Source organism: Macaca thibetana, chromosome 10 (assembly GCF_024542745.1).
Source record: "Macaca thibetana thibetana isolate TM-01 chromosome 10, ASM2454274v1, whole genome shotgun sequence".
Classification (NCBI taxonomy): Eukaryota; Metazoa; Chordata; class Mammalia; order Primates; family Cercopithecidae; genus Macaca; species Macaca thibetana.
The window spans coordinates 66,592,778-66,614,282 of record NC_065587.1 but is presented as its reverse complement, the minus strand read 5'-3'; the positions used below and the strand labels follow the sequence as shown (position 1 = coordinate 66,614,282).

Here is a 21,505-nt window from a genome sequence, read left to right as displayed (position 1 = left end):
GAAATACTGTGAAAATCACCAAAATATGACACAGAGTCGTGAAGTAAGCACATGCTGTTGGAAAAATGGTGCTGACAGACTTACTCAGAGTTGCCACAAACCTTCCATTTGTTAAAAATAACTCCATAGTATCTGCACAGTGCAATAAAACAAGGTATGCCTTTGTATCTATTTCACAACAACCCATAGCAGGAGGTAACTGTTAACGCCTTATTAACCCCATTTTACAGATAAAGGTGAAAAGCTGAAAACATCACATGCTTGCTGGTAAAGCAGTGGAAGAGCTGAGATTTGAACCTGGGTCTGTCTGAGGCAAAAGTCTGGGCTGTTTCCCAGAGCACCACACCACCTCCTTCCTGTCCACCCCATACCACCATTACCACCCCATCACCATTATTACCACTCAGCTGCCCACTTTGTAACGAACCCTCTCTGTATAGCCCTCACGGTCCTGCAGGCGGTCTTAACCTCCGCTGAATATCAGTCCTACCTCCACTCCCACCTTGGCAGACTTTTTTTTTTGAGACACGGTCTTGCTGTGTCACCCAGGCTGGAGTGCAGTGGTGCAATCTTGGCTCACTGCAGCCTTGACTTCCTGGGCTCAAATGATTCTCCCACCTCTGTCTCCCAAGTAGCTGGCACAACAGTCGTATGCCACCTCACCCAGCTAATTTTTTGTATTTTCAGTAGAGACAAGGTTTCCCCATGTTGCCCAGGCTGCCCAACTCCTGAGCCTAAGCAATCCACCTGCCTCAACCTCTCCAAGTGTTGAGGTTATTGGTATGAGCCCCATGCCCAGACACTGGTGGACTTTAAATCTTCAAAGGACCAGCAGATCCAGAGGGTGATGCAGCAATACCCCACAGGATCCCTGAGCAGGACTCCAGGTCTCTGTTGCCTCCCTACTAGGTCCAGCCTTTGGCATGCTCAAGAATACTAATATCAGTTTGTCACAGCTAACCTGATGCTCACCTCATCGGGAAAATCCTTGGGGTGGGGAGAGGTAAAACGGATCCTCATTTCAGGATCTACTCTGGAGACCTGATCCAGAAGATGAGCAAAACGAAGTCCTCCTTGCTTGGCTTTATAGTTGGTGGTAAAGCCACGGCTGAGATTGGTAGACACTGCATTGTTGAACTGGACCTCTGAATTGTCCCGAAAACTATTAACATTCTGACCAAGAAGTGTCACTTCTTTCAGCCCCTAAACGTGGGAAAATATATTGGAATTTTAAAACTTTTGGGTAGCTTCATAAAAAAACACTAATTAAAAATTAGCTGCAATTAACACATCTTTTGTTTTAAACAAAAGAAAAATCAAACCTACCAAGAGACACCGATAAATATGTTGTGTCTATAACCTGATAATTTCAAGCTTAGATATCTTACCTAAAGAGCTAAAACTCATAATGAAGCCTCATGTAATCTTCAAAACATTATTTAGAATAGAAGAAAAACTGGAAACAAACTCAATAATCAACAATAATGGTTAATTTATGATAGATCTGTCATTTGAATGTTATACACCATGACTATATAAAGTATTCTCACCAAAAATACTTAACCTAAAGTAATCAAGCTTTTACACCTAACTTCCAGTTACCAGAATTCAGGGAGATATATTAAATGACAACATGAGGAAAAAAAATCAGACAAAGGAGACTCATGTCTGATTTCTTCAAAAAGTTAATGCATCATTCAAAGCAAACAACAAAAAAGTAAATAAAAGAACTGTTTTAGATTTTTTTTTTCCTCTTCTTCTTGAGACAGGGTCTCCTTCTGTTGCCCAGGCTGGAGTGCAGTGGCATGATCATAGCTCACTGCAGCCTCAACCTCCCAGGCTTAAGCAATCCTCCTGCCTCTACCTCCCAAGTAGCTGGGACTACTTTTTTTTTTTTCTTTTGTAGAGAAGGGATTTCACCATGTTGCACAGACTGGTTTTAAACTCCTAAACTCAAGCAATCCTCCCACCTCAGCCTCCCAAAGTGTCTGGCTTAGATAACTATTGATCTTCATATATATGATAACGATACCATGGTTATAAAGAGAAAAATTGTTACTCATAGGAGATGCATACTGAAGTATCTAGGGGCAAGTGTCCTGAGGTCTACAAATTACTTCAAATGGTTCAGAAAAAATACATTTATGGGTGCATGGAGATATTACGTTTTTCTATTATACTAGTCTTTCAATGTTAACAATCACGTTTTTCTATTATACTAGTCTTTCAATTTGTCTGTTTGAAATTTTATATTATAGGCCGGGTGCAGTGGCTCACTCCTGAAATCCCAGCATTTTGGGAGGCTGAGGTGGGCAGATTACAAGGTCAGGAGGTCGAGACCAGCCTGGCCAACATGGTGAAACCCCATCTCTACTAAAAATGCAAAAAATTAGCTGGGCGTGGTGGCAGGTGCCTGTAATCCTAGCTACTCAGAAGGCTGAGGCAGGAGAATCACTTGAACCCAGGAAGTGGAGGTTGTAGTGAGCCGAGACCATGCCACTGCACTCCAGCCTGGGCAACAGAGCGAGACTTCGTCTCAAAAAATAGAAATGTTGGCCGGGCGCGGTGGCTCAAGCCTGTAGTCCCAGCACTTTGGGAGGCCGAGACGGGCGGATCACAAGGTCAGGAGATCGAAACCATCCTGGCTAACATGGTGAAACCCCGTCTCTACTAAAAAATACAAAAAAATAGCTGGGCGAGGTGGCGGGCGCCTGTAGTCCCAGCTACTCCGGAGGCTGAGGCAGGAGAATGGCGTAAACCCGGGAGGCAGAGCTTGCAGTGAGCTGAGATCCGGCCACTGCACTCCAGCCTGGGTGACAGAGCGAGACTCCGTCCCAAAAAAAAAAAAAAAAAATAGAAATGTTATATTATAAAGTTTCATAAATAATGGTTGCTAGAAAAGACTTGTTTTGTAACTTTGTTTTGACATAATTTCAATTTACAAACTGCAGTATTAAAAGAATTCCCATATACTCTTTACCTGAATTCATCAAATGTTAACAATGCTCCCCATTTGTTTATCACTCACATTCAGACACTCATATACACTCTTTCAACACACATATGACTACATTTTTTTTTTTTTTTTTTTTTTTTTTGAGACGGAGTCTCGGTCTGTCGCCCAGGCTGGAGTGCTGTGGCCGGATCTCAGCTCACTGCAAGCTCCGCCTCCCGGGTTCATGCCATTCTCCTGCCTCAGCCTCCCGAGTAGTTGGGACTACAGGCGCCCGACACCTCGCCCGGCTAATTTTTTGTATTTTTAGTAGAGACGGGGTTTCACCGTGTTAGCCAGGATGGTCTCGATCTCCTGACCTCGTGATCCGCCCGTCTCGGCCTCCCAAAGTGCTGGGATTACAGGCGTGAGCCACCATGCCCAGCCGACTACATTTTTTTTAAGCCTTCTGAGAAAAAGTCGCAGATATCATATTCTTTTACTCCCAAATACTTTAGTACATATTTCCTAAAAACAAGGCATTCTCCTATATAATTTCAGGACAATCATCAAAATCAGAAATATTGACACAATACTATTATCTAATCTACTTTCCATAAATCAAATGTTACCAATAGTCCAAATAATGTTCCTTTTTTTTTTTTTTTTTTTTTTTTTTTTGAGACAGAGTCTTACTCTGTCACCCAGGCTGGAGTGCACTAGCGCGATCTTGGCTCACGGCAACCTCCATCTCCCAAGTTCAAGTGATTCTCCTGCTTCAGCCTCCTGAGTAGCTGGGACTACAGGCGTGTGTCACCACGCCCAGCTAATTTTTTGTATTTTTTAGTAGAGACAGGTTTCACCATGTTGCCCTGGCTAGTCTCAAACTCCAGAGCTCAGGTAATCCGCACACCTCAGCATCCCAAAATGCTAGGATTACAAGTGTGAGCCACCACACCCGGTCCAAATAATGTTCTTTATAACATTTTTTTCCCTGATCAGAATCCCAATCAAGGACCATGCAATGCATTTAGCTGTCATAACTCCAGTCTCCATAAAGGCTATTTATTTGTGTAAGTCATTCTCTTATCTAAAAAGTAGGATATACTAAATGCAATGTGAATCCTGGATTGGATCCTGGAAACGAAGTAAGACATTAGTAGAGAAACAGGCAAAATCCAAATCAAGTCTCAAGAGAGTTGATAGTAACACACCAATATTAATCTCTTAGTTTTTGTTTTGTTTGTTTTGTAATAGAGACAGCATCTCCCTGTGTTGCCCAGGCTGGTCTTGAACTCCTACACTCAAGGCACCCTCCTGCCTTGGCCTCCCAAAGTGCTGGGATTACAGCACCAAAAAATGTACCAAAGAAAGATGGTAACGCTCGAGGAGACTCTCTTTACAACCTTCCTGTAAACGTAAACTCATTCCAAAACAAAGAGTTTATTTATTAAAAAGTAGGACATAAAACTAAGTAAAATACACACACATATATAAAAAGACATACAAACCAAATGCAGAATGACTTAAGGAACAATTAGGGAAGTCTGAATAAGGATGAACTGGAATGAGACGGTATTTAGCAATTTTTGTTAATGTCACTGGAAGAACTAATGGTATTAAAAATATTCTTGGCTGGGCACGGTGGCTCACACCTGTAATCCCAGCACTTTAGGAGGCCGAGGAGGGTAGATCACCTAAGGTCAGGAGTTCGAGACCAGCCTGCCCAACATGGTGAAACCCCGTCTCTACTAAAAATACAAAAATGGGCCAGGTGCGGTGGCTCACGCCTGTAATCCCAGCACTTTGGGAGGCTGAGGCGGGCAGATCACCTGAGGGCGGGAGTTCGAGACCAGCCTGATCAACATAGAGAAACCCCGTCTCTACTAAAATTACAAAATTAGCCGGGCGTGATGGCACATGCCTATAATCCCAGCTACTAGGGAGGCTGAGGCAGGAGAATCACTTGAACCTGGGAGGCAGAGATTTCGGTGAGCCGAGATCGTGCCACTGCACTCCAGCCTGGGCAACAAGAGTGAAACTCCATCTCAAAAAAAAAATAAAAATAATGAGCTGAGCGTGGTGGCGCATGCCTGTAATCCCAGTTACTCGGGAGGCTGAGGCAGGAGAATCACTTGAACCCAGGAGGCGGAGGTTGCAGTGAGCTGAGATCGCACGATTTCACTCCAGCATGGGCAAAAAGAGTGAAATTCCGTCTCTAAATAAATATATAAATAAATAAATAAAATAAAAATATTCTTTAGCAGTGCATGGTAGTGGATGCCTATAATCCCAGCTACTCAGGAGGTTGAGGCAGGAGGATCACTTGAGTCCCAGAGGCAAAGGTTGCAGTGAGCCAAGATTGTAACACTGCACTCCAGCCTGGGCAACAGAACAAGACGCTGTCTCTCAAAATAAATAAATAAATAGGACAGGCGCGGTGGCTCACGCCTGTAATCCCAGCCCTTTGGGAGGCTGAGGCGAGCGAATCACCTGAGGTCAGGAGTTTGAGACCAGCCTGGCCAACCTGGTGAAACCCCATCTCTACTAAAAATACAAAATTAGCCAGGTGTAGCAGTACACACCTGTAATCCCAGCTACTTGGCAGGTTGAGGCAGGAGAATCACTTGAACCCAGGAGACGGAAGTTGCAGTGAGCCAAGATTGCACCATTGCACTCCAGCCTGCACAAAAAAAGTGAAACTCCATCTCAAAAATAAGTAAATAAATAAATAAATAATAAAAATATTTTTTAAAAAGAGAAAATATCCTTATTTTTTAGAGATGCATATTTAAGGGTGAAATGACATGCTCTACTTTGAAATACGTTTTCAATAAGAAAAAAATAAATGAGGCCAGGCGTGGTGGGCTCACACCTGTAATCCCAGCACTTTGGGAGTCCGAGGTGGGTGGATCACTTGAGCTCAGGAGTTTGAGACCAGCCTGACCAATATGATGAAACCCCGTCTCTATTAAAAATACAAAAATTAGGCCAGGTGCAGTGGTTCACGCCTGTAATCCCAACACTTTGGAAGGCCAAGGCGGGCGGATCACCTGAGGTCAGGAGTTGGAGACCAGCCTGACCAACATGGAGAAATCCCGTCTCTACTAAAAAAATACAAAATGAGCCAGGCGTGGTGATGCATGCCTATAATCCCAGCTACTTGGGAAGCTGAGGCAGGAGAATCATTTGAACCTGGGAGGTGGAGGTTGTGGTAAGCCGAGATCACACCATTGCACTCAAGCCTGGTTAGTAATAAGAGTGAAACTCTGTCTCAAAAAAAAAAAAACAAACACAAAAATTAGCCAGGTGTGGTGCCAGGCACCTATAATCCCAGTTACTCAGGAGGATAAGGCAGGAGAATCACTTGAACCCGGGAGATGGAAGTTGCAGTGAGCTGAGATCACACCACTGCACTCCAGCCTGGGCAACAGAGTGAGACTCCATCTCAAAAAAAAATGAAAAATAAAAGTAAATGAAACAAATATGGCAAAATGCAACAATTGTTAAAATTAGGTGATTGTTAGCTGGGGCAGAGGGGTCATTGTACTATTCTCTCTTTTCTGTATATTTTTTTCATATAAAAAGATTTAAAAGACTTTTTATAAAAGCTGCTTACTTAGAAGACTTCCAATGGATAATCATTGTTTGAATGAATAAATGGACATTCTGGTAAAGGCACAATATTCTATACTCTTTGCAACTGTAGTCTAAAAATCTAAATGAAAGAAAAAAATCTTAAAAGTTACTAGACAAGCGAAATTATTAAATGACTAACAGATACTTTAAAATACAAGTAAAATCTTAATTTTCCACAAGTCTGTGGCCTTGAATTCACTAACACTCACTTCAATGTTATTAAGTTCCTTCTTTTACAGGCAAACGGCCTAGGAAGGCTGGTTAGTTTTTTCACCATCTCAATCTATTTCAACAGAATGTCTCTATCTTGAAGGAGTGAGTTTTGGTACCGAGGGAGAGCTGGAAGGGGAGAGGAAGGAGACAACTTTAGACCAGGAAGCACTTTGAGAGGTGAGGTATGGAGAATGCCTCACAGAGCAGGGGAGCAGCTAGGGGCCAAATCAGGGAACTGATTATCTGGGAGTGGGGCAAGAGAAGACAGCACTGCCAGAATGTGAGGATGAAAGCCAACTGGTGACTTAGAAGTGAAGCAGGGAGGCCAGGCGTAGTGGCTCATGACTGTAATCCCAGCACTTTGGGAGGCCAAGACAGGATGATTGCTTGATCCCAGGAGTTCTAGATCAGCCTGAGCAACATAGTGAGACTTAATCTCTACAAATAATTTAAAAATTGGCAGCCGGGCGTGGTGGCTCAAGCCTGTAATCCCAGCACTTTGGGAGGCCGAGACAGGTGGATCACTAGGTCAGGAGATTGAGACCATCCTGGCTAACACGGTGAAACCCCGTCTCTACTAAAAAAATACAAAAAACTAGCCAGATGAGGTGGCAGGCGCCTGTAGTCCCAGCTACTCGGGAGGCTGAGGAAGGAGAATGGCGGGAACCCGGGAGGCGAAGCTTGCAGTGAGCCGAGATCGTGCCACTGCACTCCAGCCTGGGAGACAAAGCGAGACTCTGTCTCAAAAAAAAAATAAAAATAAAAATAAATAAAAAATAAAAATTGGCTGGGCATGGTGGCACCTACCTGTGGTCACAGCTACTTGGGAAGCTGAGGTGGGAGAATCGCTTGAGTCCAGGCAGTTGATGCTGCAGTGAGCTCTGACCATACCACTGTACTCCAGCTTGGGTGACAGAGTGACAGCCCGTCTCAAAAATAAAAAATAAAAAAAGAACTGGAGCAGAGGCTACCCTGGCCCCCTCCCATGATTCCTGTGCCAAACAAGTTAGGAAGCAGGGAGACACCACTGGAAGGAAAAGCCACCATATTCCCACCTATTGTCCTCTTCTGCAGGGGTAGCAGATTCAGGCCTGGGGCTAAGGAAAAGACCTCCTCAGAAGCTGAGGACCAGCTCCCAGTGGGAGGAAAAGGAACAGATCTCCTCTGTGGCTTCTGATCCGCCTTAGTCCCCTCATTTATTCTGTTCCTCAACTAGTGAGCTGGATCAGTGATAAAATGAACAATAAATCTGGGAGTTTTTCCTGGAAGAGACAAATACCTAATTCCTCGAAAACTTAGCTATGTGCCAGGTAATTAAAAACTTTTCCTCCAATTCTTCTAATAACCCTGCAAGCAAGGTATTCTTTTATTCTCTTTTCATAGATGAGGTAAATGCATTACAACAACAGTTAAATTGACATGCCTAGAAACCAAGCCAGAATTCACACTCCATCACCTGACTGTAAACCCATGCCTTCTCCATCCACTGTGCTGCCTCCACAGTGGAGCTCTATAATTTATGGGCAATAAACCAATGATGTACACCCAAGTAGTTCTTTCTGGCCAAGCATGGTCCTAAACTTTAATAACTCAGAGACGGCACAGGCTCCAAAACTACAAAGGTTATCCTCATCCTCCCTCAAACATGCTCACAGCAAGAAAGCCTGGAGAACTCTTCACCTGCTCAGAAAGCTTCTTCACTTCCTCTAGAATAGAGGCAACAGGCCGACTCCTCTCCCTTCCCCGGGTGAAAGGAACAATGCAGTAGCTACACATGTTGTCACAGCCTCGCATGATCGACCTGGAGAAGAAAGTACCAGAACTTAGTAACAGTAGCAAGGTGTGCTGGTGTGACCCAAGGAGCAGGTCTCAGCTCTAATGGCATTATTCTTTGGCTCTGAATCCTCTTGCCACAGTGCTCACACTGGATCAGTCTGATACCTAAGCACTAAAGTAGACCTTTTTTATCTTTAAAAATTGGTATCTAATCACAGAATACAAACCAAACTATAACCAGTGGGACAGTGGCCAGCCTTGAGGAAGCACAGCGGTGAGAGGCTCGAGTACACACTTACCACACCTGGACTTTCTACTGTTTGTTTTGTTTTGTTTTGTTTGAGACAGAGTCTCACTCTGTCACCAGGCTGGAGTGCAGTGGCTCAATCTCAGCTCACTGCAACTTCCACCTCCTGGGTTCAAGTGATTCTCCTGCCTCAGCCTCCCAAGTAGCTGGGACTACAGGTGCCCGCCACCATGCCCGGCTAACTTTAGTATTTTTAGTAGAGATGGGGTTTCTCCATGTTGGCCAGGATGGTCTCAATCTCTTGACCTGGTGATCCACCCGCCTCGGCCTCCCAAAGTGCTGGGATTTACAGGTGTGAGCCACTGCGCCCAGCCCCTCTACTGTTTTTAAATTCTTTTTTCCAGACAGCCTAAATACATTTGTACCTATTGTTTTTATGAGTATATTATCTGGATTTTTTACATCCAGACCAGAAAAAAATAAATGTTATAAAATGTTTGTATGTGTGTGCGTATAGGGCAAGGAGACTCTGGATTTAAAACACAGAATTCTGCATTTCTCACGCATTCCTGATCCAACTGCTAGATATCTAAGCTAAATCACTCTCTTTAATTCACATCCTGCATGTGAAAGCCTTAATCTATCTGAAGGAAATAATTACGGATATGTATCAAAGACGTTCACTGAAGAATTACGTAATAAATGTTAGCTATTATTTTTACTAAGCATTCCAACAAGAGAATATTATACAGCCATTAAAATAAACAGAGGTTGACAAACTTTTCTGGAAAAAAAAAAAAAAAGATAGTAAATATTTGAGACTTAGCAGGCTATAGTCTCTGTCCCAGCTATTTAACCTTGCTTTAGTGGCAAAAGCAGCCAGAGACAATATGTAAATAAATGGGCATGCTTGTATTCCAATAAAACCTTATTTACAAAAAGAGGTGGTAAGCTATTTGGCAACCTCTGTTATAGAAAATTTAATGCCTTGCCAGGCATGGTGGCTCACGCCTGTAATCCCAGCACTTTGGGAGGGTGAGGCAGGCAGATCATGAAGTCAGGAGATCGAGACCATCCTGGCTAACACGGTGAAACCCCGTCTCTACTAAAAATACAAAAAAAATCAGCCAGGTGTGGTGGCACACGCCTGTAGTCCCAGCAACTCAGGAGGGCGAGACAGGAGAATCGCTTGAACCCGGGAGGCAGAGGTTGCAGTGAGCCAAGACTGCACCACTGCACTCCAGCTTGGGCAACAGAGTGAGACTCGGTCTCAAAAAAAAAAAAGAAAGGAAAAGAAAATTTAATGCCATGGCCAGGCATGGTGGTTCACCCTTATAATCCCAGGATTTTGGAAGGCTGAGATGGGAGGATCACCAGCGCTCAGGAGTTTGAGACCAGCCTGGGCAATATAGTGAGACCCTATCTCTGCAAAAATTCAAAAAAAATTAGCCGGGTGTGGTGGTACACACCTGTAGTCCCAGCTACTCAGGGAACTAAAGCAAGAGCCCAGGAGGTCAAGGCTGCAGTGAGCCCTGATCATGCCACTGCATTCCAGCCTCGGTGACAAGAGTGAGACTGTGTCTCAAAAAAAAAAAAAAAACGTGTGAAAGAAAGAAGAGGCTTATTCCCCATCTCTTAGGCAGTGACTCACACAAAGGCAGATGTGGCACTGGGGTTTGTCTGGACTGGCATGACATCAGCATAGGTCTCGTCCAGAGAGAGCAACACGTTGGCAGCTTGCTGGCCTGACTCAGCAACAGCCAGCAGCCGGGGAAGGTCCCGGTAGGCATCAGGACCAGCCAAAACATCCACCATTTTCTCCCTGTTGAGGATCTCCTCCTTCAACCTCTCAGCCATGCAGCCTGGAAGGGAAAAAGAAACAAGCACCTTTCCCCAAATTCACCAGGTGTTTAATGGCTTCTTATTCCACTTTATCTCAAGCTGGGATTAGAGACCAGGGCACAGAAAACTTCTCTAAAAATTGAGTACCATCCTTCAAATTTAACCAACACTCCCATACCACTGGAGCCTGCATCTTCCTATATAAGAAAATCACAGAAAAGGGTTCCAGAGCAATCCAATTATAATGCCCAGAAAAAAAATTAAACCACCGGCCCGGTGTGGTGGCTCACGCCTGTAATTCCCGCAATTTGGGAGGCCAAGGCAGGTGAATCACCTGAAGTGGAGAGCTCAAGACCAGCCTGAACAACATAGAGAAACTCCGTCTCTACTAAAAACACAAAATTACCCGGGTGTGGTGGCACATGCCTGTAATCCCAGCTACTCAGGAAGCTGAGGCAGAAGAATCGCTTGAACCCAGGAAGCAGAAGTGGCGGTGAGCCAAGATCTCGCCATTGCACTCCAGCCTGGGCAACAAGAGCAAAACTCCACCTCAAAGGAAAAAAAAGGAAATTCATGCTGTCCCTTCAGACTCCAATTCTATCCATAACTCTGTGCTACCATGAGCCACATTAGACTCCAGGCAGGATATACCACTTTCTGAGCACCTATTACTTTAAGGAACTACGGAAAGCCCTTTCATGAACTTTATCTCATTTAATCCTGTAGCCTCTGGCAGTAAGTACAAGAATTGCATGGGGTATGTAAGATTTCTTCAGACACTGGGAACCCAGCCTCTAAAGGAAACACTAGCAAATAAAGCCACATAGAGTCCAAGTTTCAAAACTGACAAAATGCGTAAATTACCAGATACCTAGAATCCCAATCCTCAGAGGAACCCGGGAGCGGGGCCGCCTTGTCTTCAAGGCTTTAAGCTGATGTAAACGGTTCCAGATGGTCTGCTCAGCCTTCTCCCTACAGAGATCAAAGGAGGCAAAACTGAACCAAAAATAAACCACAGAGGAATCTAAGAGAGTAGGACAGTGGGAAGAAAATAAAAACCACCTTCAACCCTTTAAATTAAGCTTTTCCAACCTACAGCCCACGGGCCGCATGCAGCCAGGATGGCTTTGAATGCAGCCCAACACAAATTCATAAACTTTTGTAAAACATTATGAGATTTCTTTTTTTTTTGCGATTTTTTTTTTTTTTTAGCTCATCAGCTATTATTAGTGTTAGTGTATCTTATGTGTGGCCCAAGACAATTCTTCTTCTTCTTCCAATGTGGCCCAGGGAAGACAAAAGATTGGACAGCCCTGCCTTAAATGCGTATCTACCATTTACACTTGGGGAAGGTAGATGGGGGACCACCTGAAGAAGCAACACTTGCTATGATTTACCTTTCCTAGAATGACACCCTTCCTACACATCTTCAAATCCTAACAAGCCTTTAAGCCAAACTCAAAAACAATCTACTTCGTAAGGCCTTCCCCAATTCTCCTCTGTTGGAGAGTTTGTCCTTCCTTTAACTGCCCTTCAACTTTTTTTTTTTTTATGATTCCAGATCCTAATGCCCTTCTACTTTAACTAGATTTTTCCCTGTACTTAGCAATTTCTCTTTTTTTTTTTTTTTTTTGAGATGGAGTCTCACTTTGTCACCAGGCTGGAGTGCAATGGTGTAATCTCGGCTCACGGCAACCTCCAACTCCCTGGTTCAAGCAATCATCCTGCCTCAGTCTCCTGAGTAGCTGGGATGACAGGCATGCATAACCAGGCCTGGCTAATTTTTGTATTTTTAGTAAAGACGGGATTTCACTATGTTGGCCAGACTAGTCTCAAAGTCCTGACCTCATGATTTGCCCACCCTGGCCTCCCAAAGTGCTGGGATTACAGGTGTGATCCACCGTGCCTGGCCAGCAATTTATCTTTTATTTTTCTTTGTAGATACAGGGTCTTACTTTGTTGCCCAGGCTGGTCTTGAATAGCTCCCTGCAGCCTTGAACTCCTGGACTCAAGTGATCCTTCCTACCTCGGCCTCTAAGAGTGCTGGGATTATAGGTGTGACACACTGCACCCAGCCTCATTGTTTGATTTTTTTGAACTAGCATTTTCTGCCAGATGTTGGAGCTATTTGTTCATCTATCTTAGTTCCCATATCAGACTAAGCTCCTCAAAGCCAGGCCAAGGAAAAAGGTTCATTTCTGAATCACCCAAAGCACATAGCTCAGTGTCAAGCAGCAGAGGTCTACAGAAGAAAAATGTCAGATGAATTAATTGAGGGTATAGCCAGATATGGAAACATTAACACTAGCATGTCTTGAACACAGAACCAAAGTGAGAAAGAAGGTATGTTCACCTCTGATGGATGTCACCCACCTCTATTCAAAACTCTCCCTGAGCCTATGACTGTATCCTACCCCAGGCAGCTATACTATAAATACATGCCATTAGTTACAAAACAAAGCTCAGGAAGAGCTGAGTGGCTCAGCACATTCTTGGTTTCCTCATCTATAACAGCACCAAACACACAGCGTTGTTGTGATCATTAAATTTGTTCATGCATTATGTTACTCACTCAGAACCTGACACCACGGTACATGCTCAGCCGATGTCAGCCAGTCGTATAAAGACTATCTCCACTGTGGGAAAACTGCAAGTCCTACTGCCATGGGGCCACTGGCTCATCTCCATAGACAGCCAGGCCAGGAACTGTTAGCTGTGGCATTATTACATAAGATACATTCACTCCTAGGAAAAGAACAAATTCGCACCTGATAGAGCACGTGACAAGGAGAATCACATCTGCCTGAATGGAGAGAAAGGAAAACAAGGAAAATTACAATCTTGGAATCTTGGATATTAGCCTTGTACAGTTCCTGCCCTACAGCTCTTTATTATTATTTTTTTTTCTTTTTTTTTTTGAGACAGAGTCTCACTCTGTTTCCCAGGCTGGAGTGCAGTGGGGCAATCTCGGCTCACTGCAACCCCTGCCTCCCAAGCAGTTCAAGCAATTCTCCTGCCTCAGCCTCGGATTACAGGCACCCACGCCCAGCTAATTTTTGTATTTTTAGTACAGATGGGGTTTTACCATGTTGGCCAGGCTGGTCTCAAACTCCTGACCTCAAGTGATCCACCCGCCTTGGCCTCCCAAAGTGCTAGGATTACAGGCATGAGCCACTGCACCCACGCTATTATTTTTCTTTAACTATTTTTTTCCCTTTTTTTTTTTTTTTTTTTAAATAGAGAAGGGAGTCTCACTCACTTGCCCAGGCTGAAGAGCAATAGCATAACCATAGCTCACTGCAGCCTCAAACTCCTGTCTTCAAGCAATCCTGCCTTGGCCTCCCAAAGTGCTGGGATCACAGGCATGGTAACCCACACCTGGACATTTTAACCATTGTTAAGTGTACAGTCCTGTGGCATTAAGAACATCTGCAATTTCATAACTATGCATTTTCCATAACTTTTTCATCATCTGCAACTAAAACTCTGTACTCATTAAACAGTAACTCTCCAACTTCCCTCCCCACAGCCAATTCTTAACTTAGCTCCTTGCCTGAAGGTGCACATCACCATAAAAGTTTCAAAAACAGCTGGAACAACTCAGTACAACTCAGTCCCATGGTGAACACTTCACCCAAGGGAACTCTCTCTCACCAGGGGGCACCCTGCTCCTGAAACTGCACCTAAGAATGGGCACAAATGCAGAACCTTGCCCAGGTCCAGGAAACAAAGGAAATAGGAAATGCATGTACCTCTTGGAGGTTACTGGTCCGCAGGTAGCCACTCTTCTGTAAGATGGACCAGGCTATCTCTGTGTCATTCACATTCATCTGGCAGCCATAGGTCTCAAGGTAGACTGCAGTGAGAGGTTGGGGGGAATCCATGGTAGACAGACAAGAAGGGGCCTCATGTCTCAGAAGGTCTCCCTCCCAAATGATCTAGAAATGTCTGAGGCATCTGGTTATCCACTGAGTCCCCTATTGCCTCAATCCTAAGATAACATAAATTGCCAGATGTACCCCCAAATTAATGACAGACCTTCAGAACAAAAGAAATACCATATTAGGCTGGGCTCAGTGGTTCATGCCTATAATCACAGTACTTTGGGAGGCTGAGACAGGAGAATTACTTGAGCCCAGGAGTTTGAGACCAGCCGGGGCGACATAGGGAGACCCTGTCTCTACAAAAAATTTAAAAATTAGCCAAGTGATACATGCCTGTGGTCCCAGCTACTCAGGAAGCTGAGGAAGAACTGCTTGAGCCCAGGGGTCTGAGGCTGCAGTGAGCCATGATCACACCACTGCACTCAGCCTGGGCAACAGAGTGAGACCCTGTCTCAAACAAACAAACAAAAATACCACATTATATATCCACACCAATTACAAGGCATGTTATCTTTTTTTAAATGGGGAAAACATGTACCTGAGAATCAAGGAAATACAGTTTTAAAACCAATTAGAAAAGGAAAGACTAGGCCAGGCGTGGTGGCTCACGCCTGTAATCCCAGCACTTTGGGAGGCCAAGGCGGGTGGATCACTTGAGGTCAGGAGTTCGAGACCAGCCTGGCCAACATGGTGAAACCAATGTCTCCACCAAAACACAAAAAATTAGCCAGGTATGGTGGTGTGCACCTGTAATCCCAGCTACTCAGGAGGCTGAGGCAGGAGAATCACTTCTCAGGAGGCAGTAGGCAGAGGCTGCAGTGAGCTGAGATCGCACCATTGAGCTCCAGCCTGGGTGACAGAGTGAGTCTCAAAAAAAAAAAGAAAAAAAAAGAAAAGAACAGAAAAGGAAGGACTAGGTGATAGTGTTTATCAGCCTGAAGGGAAAATAAGTTTAAATCCACATGTTACACTCCTCCTCAAAATAAAGAGGTTTTCCAGCCTCTGGAAGTAGCAGCAGTGGCCAGAGGGTACATAAAGTCACAAAATTAAAATGAGGCCTCTTCTTAGAGTAACTTCATCTTAAATGAAAGCAAGGCTATATTATGAAGTAAAACAAATTTTGTACACAGTGGTAGGAATATGAATTTCACATTCTGGCAGTTGTCGCCACCAGCAGGTCTTATTTCCAGACTCCAATAAATTCCAACTAAAAGTTAAGAGCTGAATGATAATAAGCTTTTGCTCAAATGATTCTCCCACCTCAGCCTCCTGAGTAGCTAGGACTACAGGTGCAGGCTATCATACCTGGCTAATTTTTTATTTTTTGTAGAGACAGTGTTTCACCATGTTACCCAGGCTGTTCTTGAACTCCTGGGCTCCAGCAATCCACCCATCTCGGCCTCCCAAGGTGCTGGGATTACAGGCATGAGCCACCGTGCCCGGCCAAGTTTCTTGATATTAATATTATTGGGTGGAGTCTGATGATTCCCACAGCCTTCCCACACTGTTAACCTTCCAAGCCAGGTCTGTAATAAAAGAATCACGCCAGGAATGACAGAAAGGAGCAAGGCAGGAAGCCCAAAGGGATAAGAGAAGTAAAACCAACCTTTTCTCTGCCTTCCAAGAAGTTCATCCATCGTGAGATAGGGAGGTGGGTCTTCTACTTCTGAAGACAGCTTCTCCTGAGGAGCTGAGGCACTTTTTAAAAAATGTTGAAAAGTCGGTCCAGCGGCCAGCCTGGAGCTGAAATCCTTCCGAGCTCCATCCTCCCGCCTCTCTGGACTGGGACATGTGGTACTAGAGAGACTGCTGTGTGCCCTGCACATCCTCAGCGACAGCCAAGACACAGAGGCCAATGGCCCCCACCCCAGAGACCTCTGCACTTGGAGGACACACTGTAAAGGGTGCATGGCACTAACCAGCCCACGGTCTGCAAAAGAATGACAGACATCACCAGCATTTATTGAACACTATGGACAGAACACTGCTCTGAGCACTTCAGTGTATACATCCATTTACCCCTCACAAAAGCCCATGATGAAGGTACTCCTAATAATATGACCTTTGTTTTACAGTTGAAAACACAGAGGCAACTTGCCCAAGACCACACAGAGGAGTGCCAGAGATGAGATGCAAATCCAGGCAGCGTTTTCAAAACAAGGGGTGGTAGAGATGAGATGGAAAGCCCTGACAAAATGACAAAATAGCACCTTGTGCCAAGACCAGTTCCCAAGGCTTTAAGTGTATTAACTCATTAAATCTTTACAGCAATCCTAGGAAACAGACACTATTATTGTTCCTATTCCGAAAGACATAGGTTGAGGAACTCACCTAAGCTCCTACAGCCAGTAAGCAGTCAAACAAGAACTCAGGTAAAAATCCGCATGGATGCAAAGCCCGTGCCAATACCCATCTTGCTACACTGCCTCTTAATACTGTGAAAACCACTCACTGTCTGAGGGCATCTTCCTTTGAGTTCCTTCAGAAGGAAAGCATCTAATGTGAGGGCACTGTATGCCTGATCAGTGACTCCTACCCTTTAAGAGTCTTGGCTGGGCGCAGTCGCTCATGCCTCTAATCCCAGGACTTTGAGAGGCCGAGGCAGGAGGATCACTTGAGGTCAGGAGTTCAAGACCAGCCTGGCCAACATAGCAAAACTCCATTTCTACTAAAAATACAAAAGTTAGCCAGATGTGGTGGCACGTGCCTATAGTCCCAACTACTCAAGAGGCTGAGGTAGGAGAATCGCTTGAACCCAGGAAGCAGAAGTTGCTATGTACTGAGGTCGCACTACAGTCTGGACAACAGAGCGAAACGCCATCTCAAAAAAAAAAAAACAAGAGTTTCAAACTACTACCTTCAAACTTTCCACCCAGACCCTCTCACACTTGGTTTAGCAAATAACACAACCTTTATAGAGAACAATTTGCCACTTTCCATCAAAATTACAAGTGTGCAAACCATCTGACAGAGCATTTCCACTCATATTTATCCTGCAGATAAATCTATACACATACAAAATGACCTATGTATAAAGACATTCAGTCTAGGCATGGTAGCTCACGCCTGTAATCCCAGCACTTTGGGACACTGAGGCTGGTGGATCACTTGAGGCCAGGAGTTCGAGACCAGCCTGGCCAACACAATGAAGCCTCATCTCTACTAAAAATACAAAAATTATCTGGATGTGGTGGCACACACCTGTATTCTGAGTTACCCGGGAGGCTGAGGCATGAGAATCTCTTGAGCCCAGGAAGAGAAGGTTGCAGTAAGCCAAGATCACGCCACTGCACTCTAGCCTGGACAACAGAGTGAGATTGTCTCAAAAAATAAAAAGATATTCAATGCAACAGTGTTTCTAATAGCAAAAGAAAGGGAAAGGTCTAAATGTCATCAATAAAGGACTAGTTAAGTAAGTTCTGGTACATCCATACAATGGAACAAGATACAACTGTTAGAAACCAAGGCTGGTGGCCAGGTGCAGTGGCTCATGCTTGTAATCCCAGCATTTTGGGAAGCTGAGACAGAAACATCACTTGAGCCAGGAATTTGAAACCAGCCTGGGCAACATAGTGAGACCTCATCTCTATAAAAATAACAAAAAATAGCCAGGCACAGTGATGCACACCTGTAGTCCCAGCTACTAAGGAGGCTGAAGTAGAAGGACTGTTTGAGCCCGGGAGGTCAATGCTGCAGTGAGCCATAATCGCACCACTGCCTGGGTGACGGAGTGAGACCCTAGCTCAAAAAAAAAAAAAAAAAAAAAAAGTGAGGCTGAACCTATACGTGACAAAGGCAAGGAAGTAAAATGCTCCACGCTACCTACATTATACTACTGATGAATCTGTGGGGAAAGCGGGTAGGAATATTGAGGTACCTATTTGCAGGTACATCCAATATCTCTAGAGTGCATAAGAAACAATAGTTGCCTCCCAGGAAGACTTAGGTAACTAAGGTACAGGAGATGAAGCCATACTATTTACTTTTTTTTTTTTTTTTTCTGACTAAGGAAGAATTCTAGGATCACCATATATTTTTAATGGACCCCCTGACTATGGCCTACCACACTCCAGCCATGCCACACTTCTTTGTATTAATCTTCACTAGCTTGTAGGATTTTACACACGCTGTTCTCTGGCTGGCATATCTTCCCTCTAGTGGCTGTATAACACCTGTGATACTTTCAGCTTTCTTCCTCTGGGAAGACTGCTCTGGCCATCACCCTCGAAGTCTAGGTGGGATCCTTCTCTGGGTTCCCAAAGCTCTCTTCTAGCTCTCCATCACAAGACTCATCACACTTTGCTGTTATTACTGACACTTCTGCCAGCCCTAGTAAACTGGCAGGTTCCTGTAAGCAGGGAACAAGCATCATTCATTTCTACACCTTCACCATCTCCCATTGTGGTAGCTGCCTCATGGCAGGTGCTAAACATCAGTGGTTCCCAACCTTTTTGGTACCAGGCATCGGTTTCATGGGAGATAATTTTTCCACAGACAGGGAAGCAGGGGTATGTTGAAACTGTTCCACCTCAGGCATTTAGATTCTCATAAGGAGTGTGTAATCTTGAGCCAGTGCGGTGGCTCACATCTTTATAATCCCAGTACTTTGGGAGGCTGAGGCAGCAGGATTGCTTGAGCTCAGGAGTTCAAGACCAGCCTGGGCAACATGGCAAGACACCGTCTCTACAACAAATTAAAAAATAAAAACTTAGCCAGCCATTGTGGTGTGTGCCTGTAGTCCCTTCAACTGGAGAAGCTGAGCTAGAAGGATCACTTGAGCCGGAGATGCAGAGGTTGCAGTGAGCCGAGATTGTGCCACCACACTCCAGCCTGGGAAACAGAGAGAAACCCTGTCTCCAAAAAAAAAAAAAAAAAAAAAGTAAATGGAATGCACAACCTAGATCCCTTGCATACACGCAGTTCACAATAGGGTTTGTGTTCCTATGAGAATCTAATGCCACGGCCGATATGACAGGAGGCAGAGCTCAGGCAGTAACACCAGCTTGCTGCTCACCTCCTTCTGTGCGGCCTGGTTCCTCACAGGCCACGGACAGGCACCATTCTGCCACCTAGGGTCAGGGGAACCCCGCTATACATGTGTAATGAGCAGATATGGCCCATTACATTTCCAATGAGATCACCTGCCACATCTGCTACTAGCACTCAGGAGCAATGCCAACCCAGTTTCAAGTGTCACAGAAGAACAGCCTTAAAGTGTGAGCTTTAAAATAGCCCATTTCTACTCCATAATTGCTGTGTGACCTTTGGCAAGACAAATTTCTGTCTCTGAGTCACCAATTCCACTTGTGTAAAATAAGGATAAAAGCAGCACTTACCCCCCCACCCAAGAAGTGTTATAAGAATAAGATATTAAAAACCCAACTTGAGATACAGTAAGTGTTCACTAACTGCAATTCACAGCCCACACCCCCTTTCATGGAGAGTATTAGAGCATCCTGGTTAAGAGTATGGACTCTACTAAAAATACAAAAATTAGCCGGGTGTGGTGGCATGCGCCTGTAATCCTAGCTACCCAGGAAGCTGAGGCAGGAGAACAGGAGAATCGCTGAAACTCGGGGGGCAGGGGCTACAGTGAGCCGAGATCGCGTCACTGCACTCCAGCCTGGGCGACAGAGCAAGACTCCGTCTCAAAAAACAAAAACAAAAAAAAATTAAAAAAAACAGTATGGACCCTAGAGTCTGAATCTGACCCCACTGCTGCTAAGCCAGCTAAACCTTAGGCACCTGTCTTAAACTCTGGGAGCCTCTAGATGGGGATAATAGCACCTATCTCCATAAGCCTACTGTGGGATCAAACGCAGTAATACAAGCAAAATGCTTTGCATAACACAGTGTAGAAGCCTCTCTGCAGGCTCGAAATTAATTCTGACAGTCGGCAATGAGGCTAGAACAATAGTGTACAACAACATCCCAAACACTTTATTGGCTGGTTACAATGCGTTAGGCATGGTGCAAAACATTTTCCGCGAATTATTACCTATAACCCTCACAGCAACCCTGTGAGGCAGGCTGTACCGTCAACCCCACTTCATGGGTGGCGAAGCGAAGCCTTGGAAGAAGTGGAGGTGACCTGTCCAAAGTCACACGGGGTTAGGCGGCGGGGTTAGGGTACGAACTCCGACAGCCTGACGCCAGGCCCCACGCCGTAACCACCGTGCCATCCTCCCTCTTGAACACCGCGCGCTTCCCGGGATCCGCGGCCCCTCCTGCCCCAGGCGCCACTCAAAAGCAGGTGCGCAGCCCACCCTGGCGGGCGCGCTGCTCACCTCCCGCAGCAGCAACAGTGCCCGGGGTCCCGCAGCGTTAGTTCTGCCGGCAAATCGGGTCCACTCACCGGTCCGCCGCTGGGCTGATACACAAGCGACTTCCGTTCCGCCGGTACTTCAGGCCGGGTCAGTCTAACGGAAGTGCTTCGTTTTTACAGTCCGGGTGGACCCAAAGCTCCGTGGCGGCGCTGAACTTTAAGGCAGCCTCTAGCCACGGGCTTAAGAGGCAATTGAGCGCCTCAGCGTGGGTGAGTGCAAATGAAATGTGCGCTAAATGTCAGATACATCGGATATGGAAGAAGAAATGTCAAATGGTGTCAAATAGTTCATATATGTTTATATTGATTATGTGCTGCAATAATTGTTGGGACATATTGGGTACATTCGTTGAATTTTTTTTTTATTTGTAGCTATGGTGACAGAAATATTTGAATTAAGTTCACCTGTTGTTTCTTTTTACTTTTTCAATGTGGCTAGCAGGGGGTAAAAAATTGGTGTGGTCATGGCTCACTGCAGCTGCCGCCTCCCATGCTAAAGCAGTCCTCCCACCTCAGCCTCCCAAGTGGCTGGGACTACAGGCAGGCGCCACCACGCCCAGCTAATTTTTTTTTTTTTTTTTTTTTTTTGGAGAGACGGGTCTACCCGTGTTGCCCAGGCAGGTCTCAAACTCCTACCTAGGCGCAAG

At 45.0% G+C, this 21,505-nt stretch overlaps 1 protein-coding gene across 1 annotated transcript in view; it reads right to left on the bottom strand.

The window, feature by feature from the left end:
- The window catches only part of CDK5RAP1 (CDK5 regulatory subunit associated protein 1), a 41,954-nt gene extending 20,449 nt beyond the window's left edge, over positions 1-21,505 (bottom strand). Inside the window, 9 exon segments of the mRNA XM_050807127.1 lie at positions 973-1,203; positions 8,465-8,585; positions 10,459-10,669; positions 11,521-11,621; positions 13,418-13,452; positions 14,402-14,505; positions 16,140-16,251; positions 16,254-16,463; positions 20,821-21,505. Coding sequence (XP_050663084.1) covers positions 973-1,203; positions 8,465-8,585; positions 10,459-10,669; positions 11,521-11,621; positions 13,418-13,452; positions 14,402-14,505; positions 16,140-16,251; positions 16,254-16,298 — 960 coding nt within the window. The 5' untranslated portion in view covers positions 16,299-16,463; positions 20,821-21,505.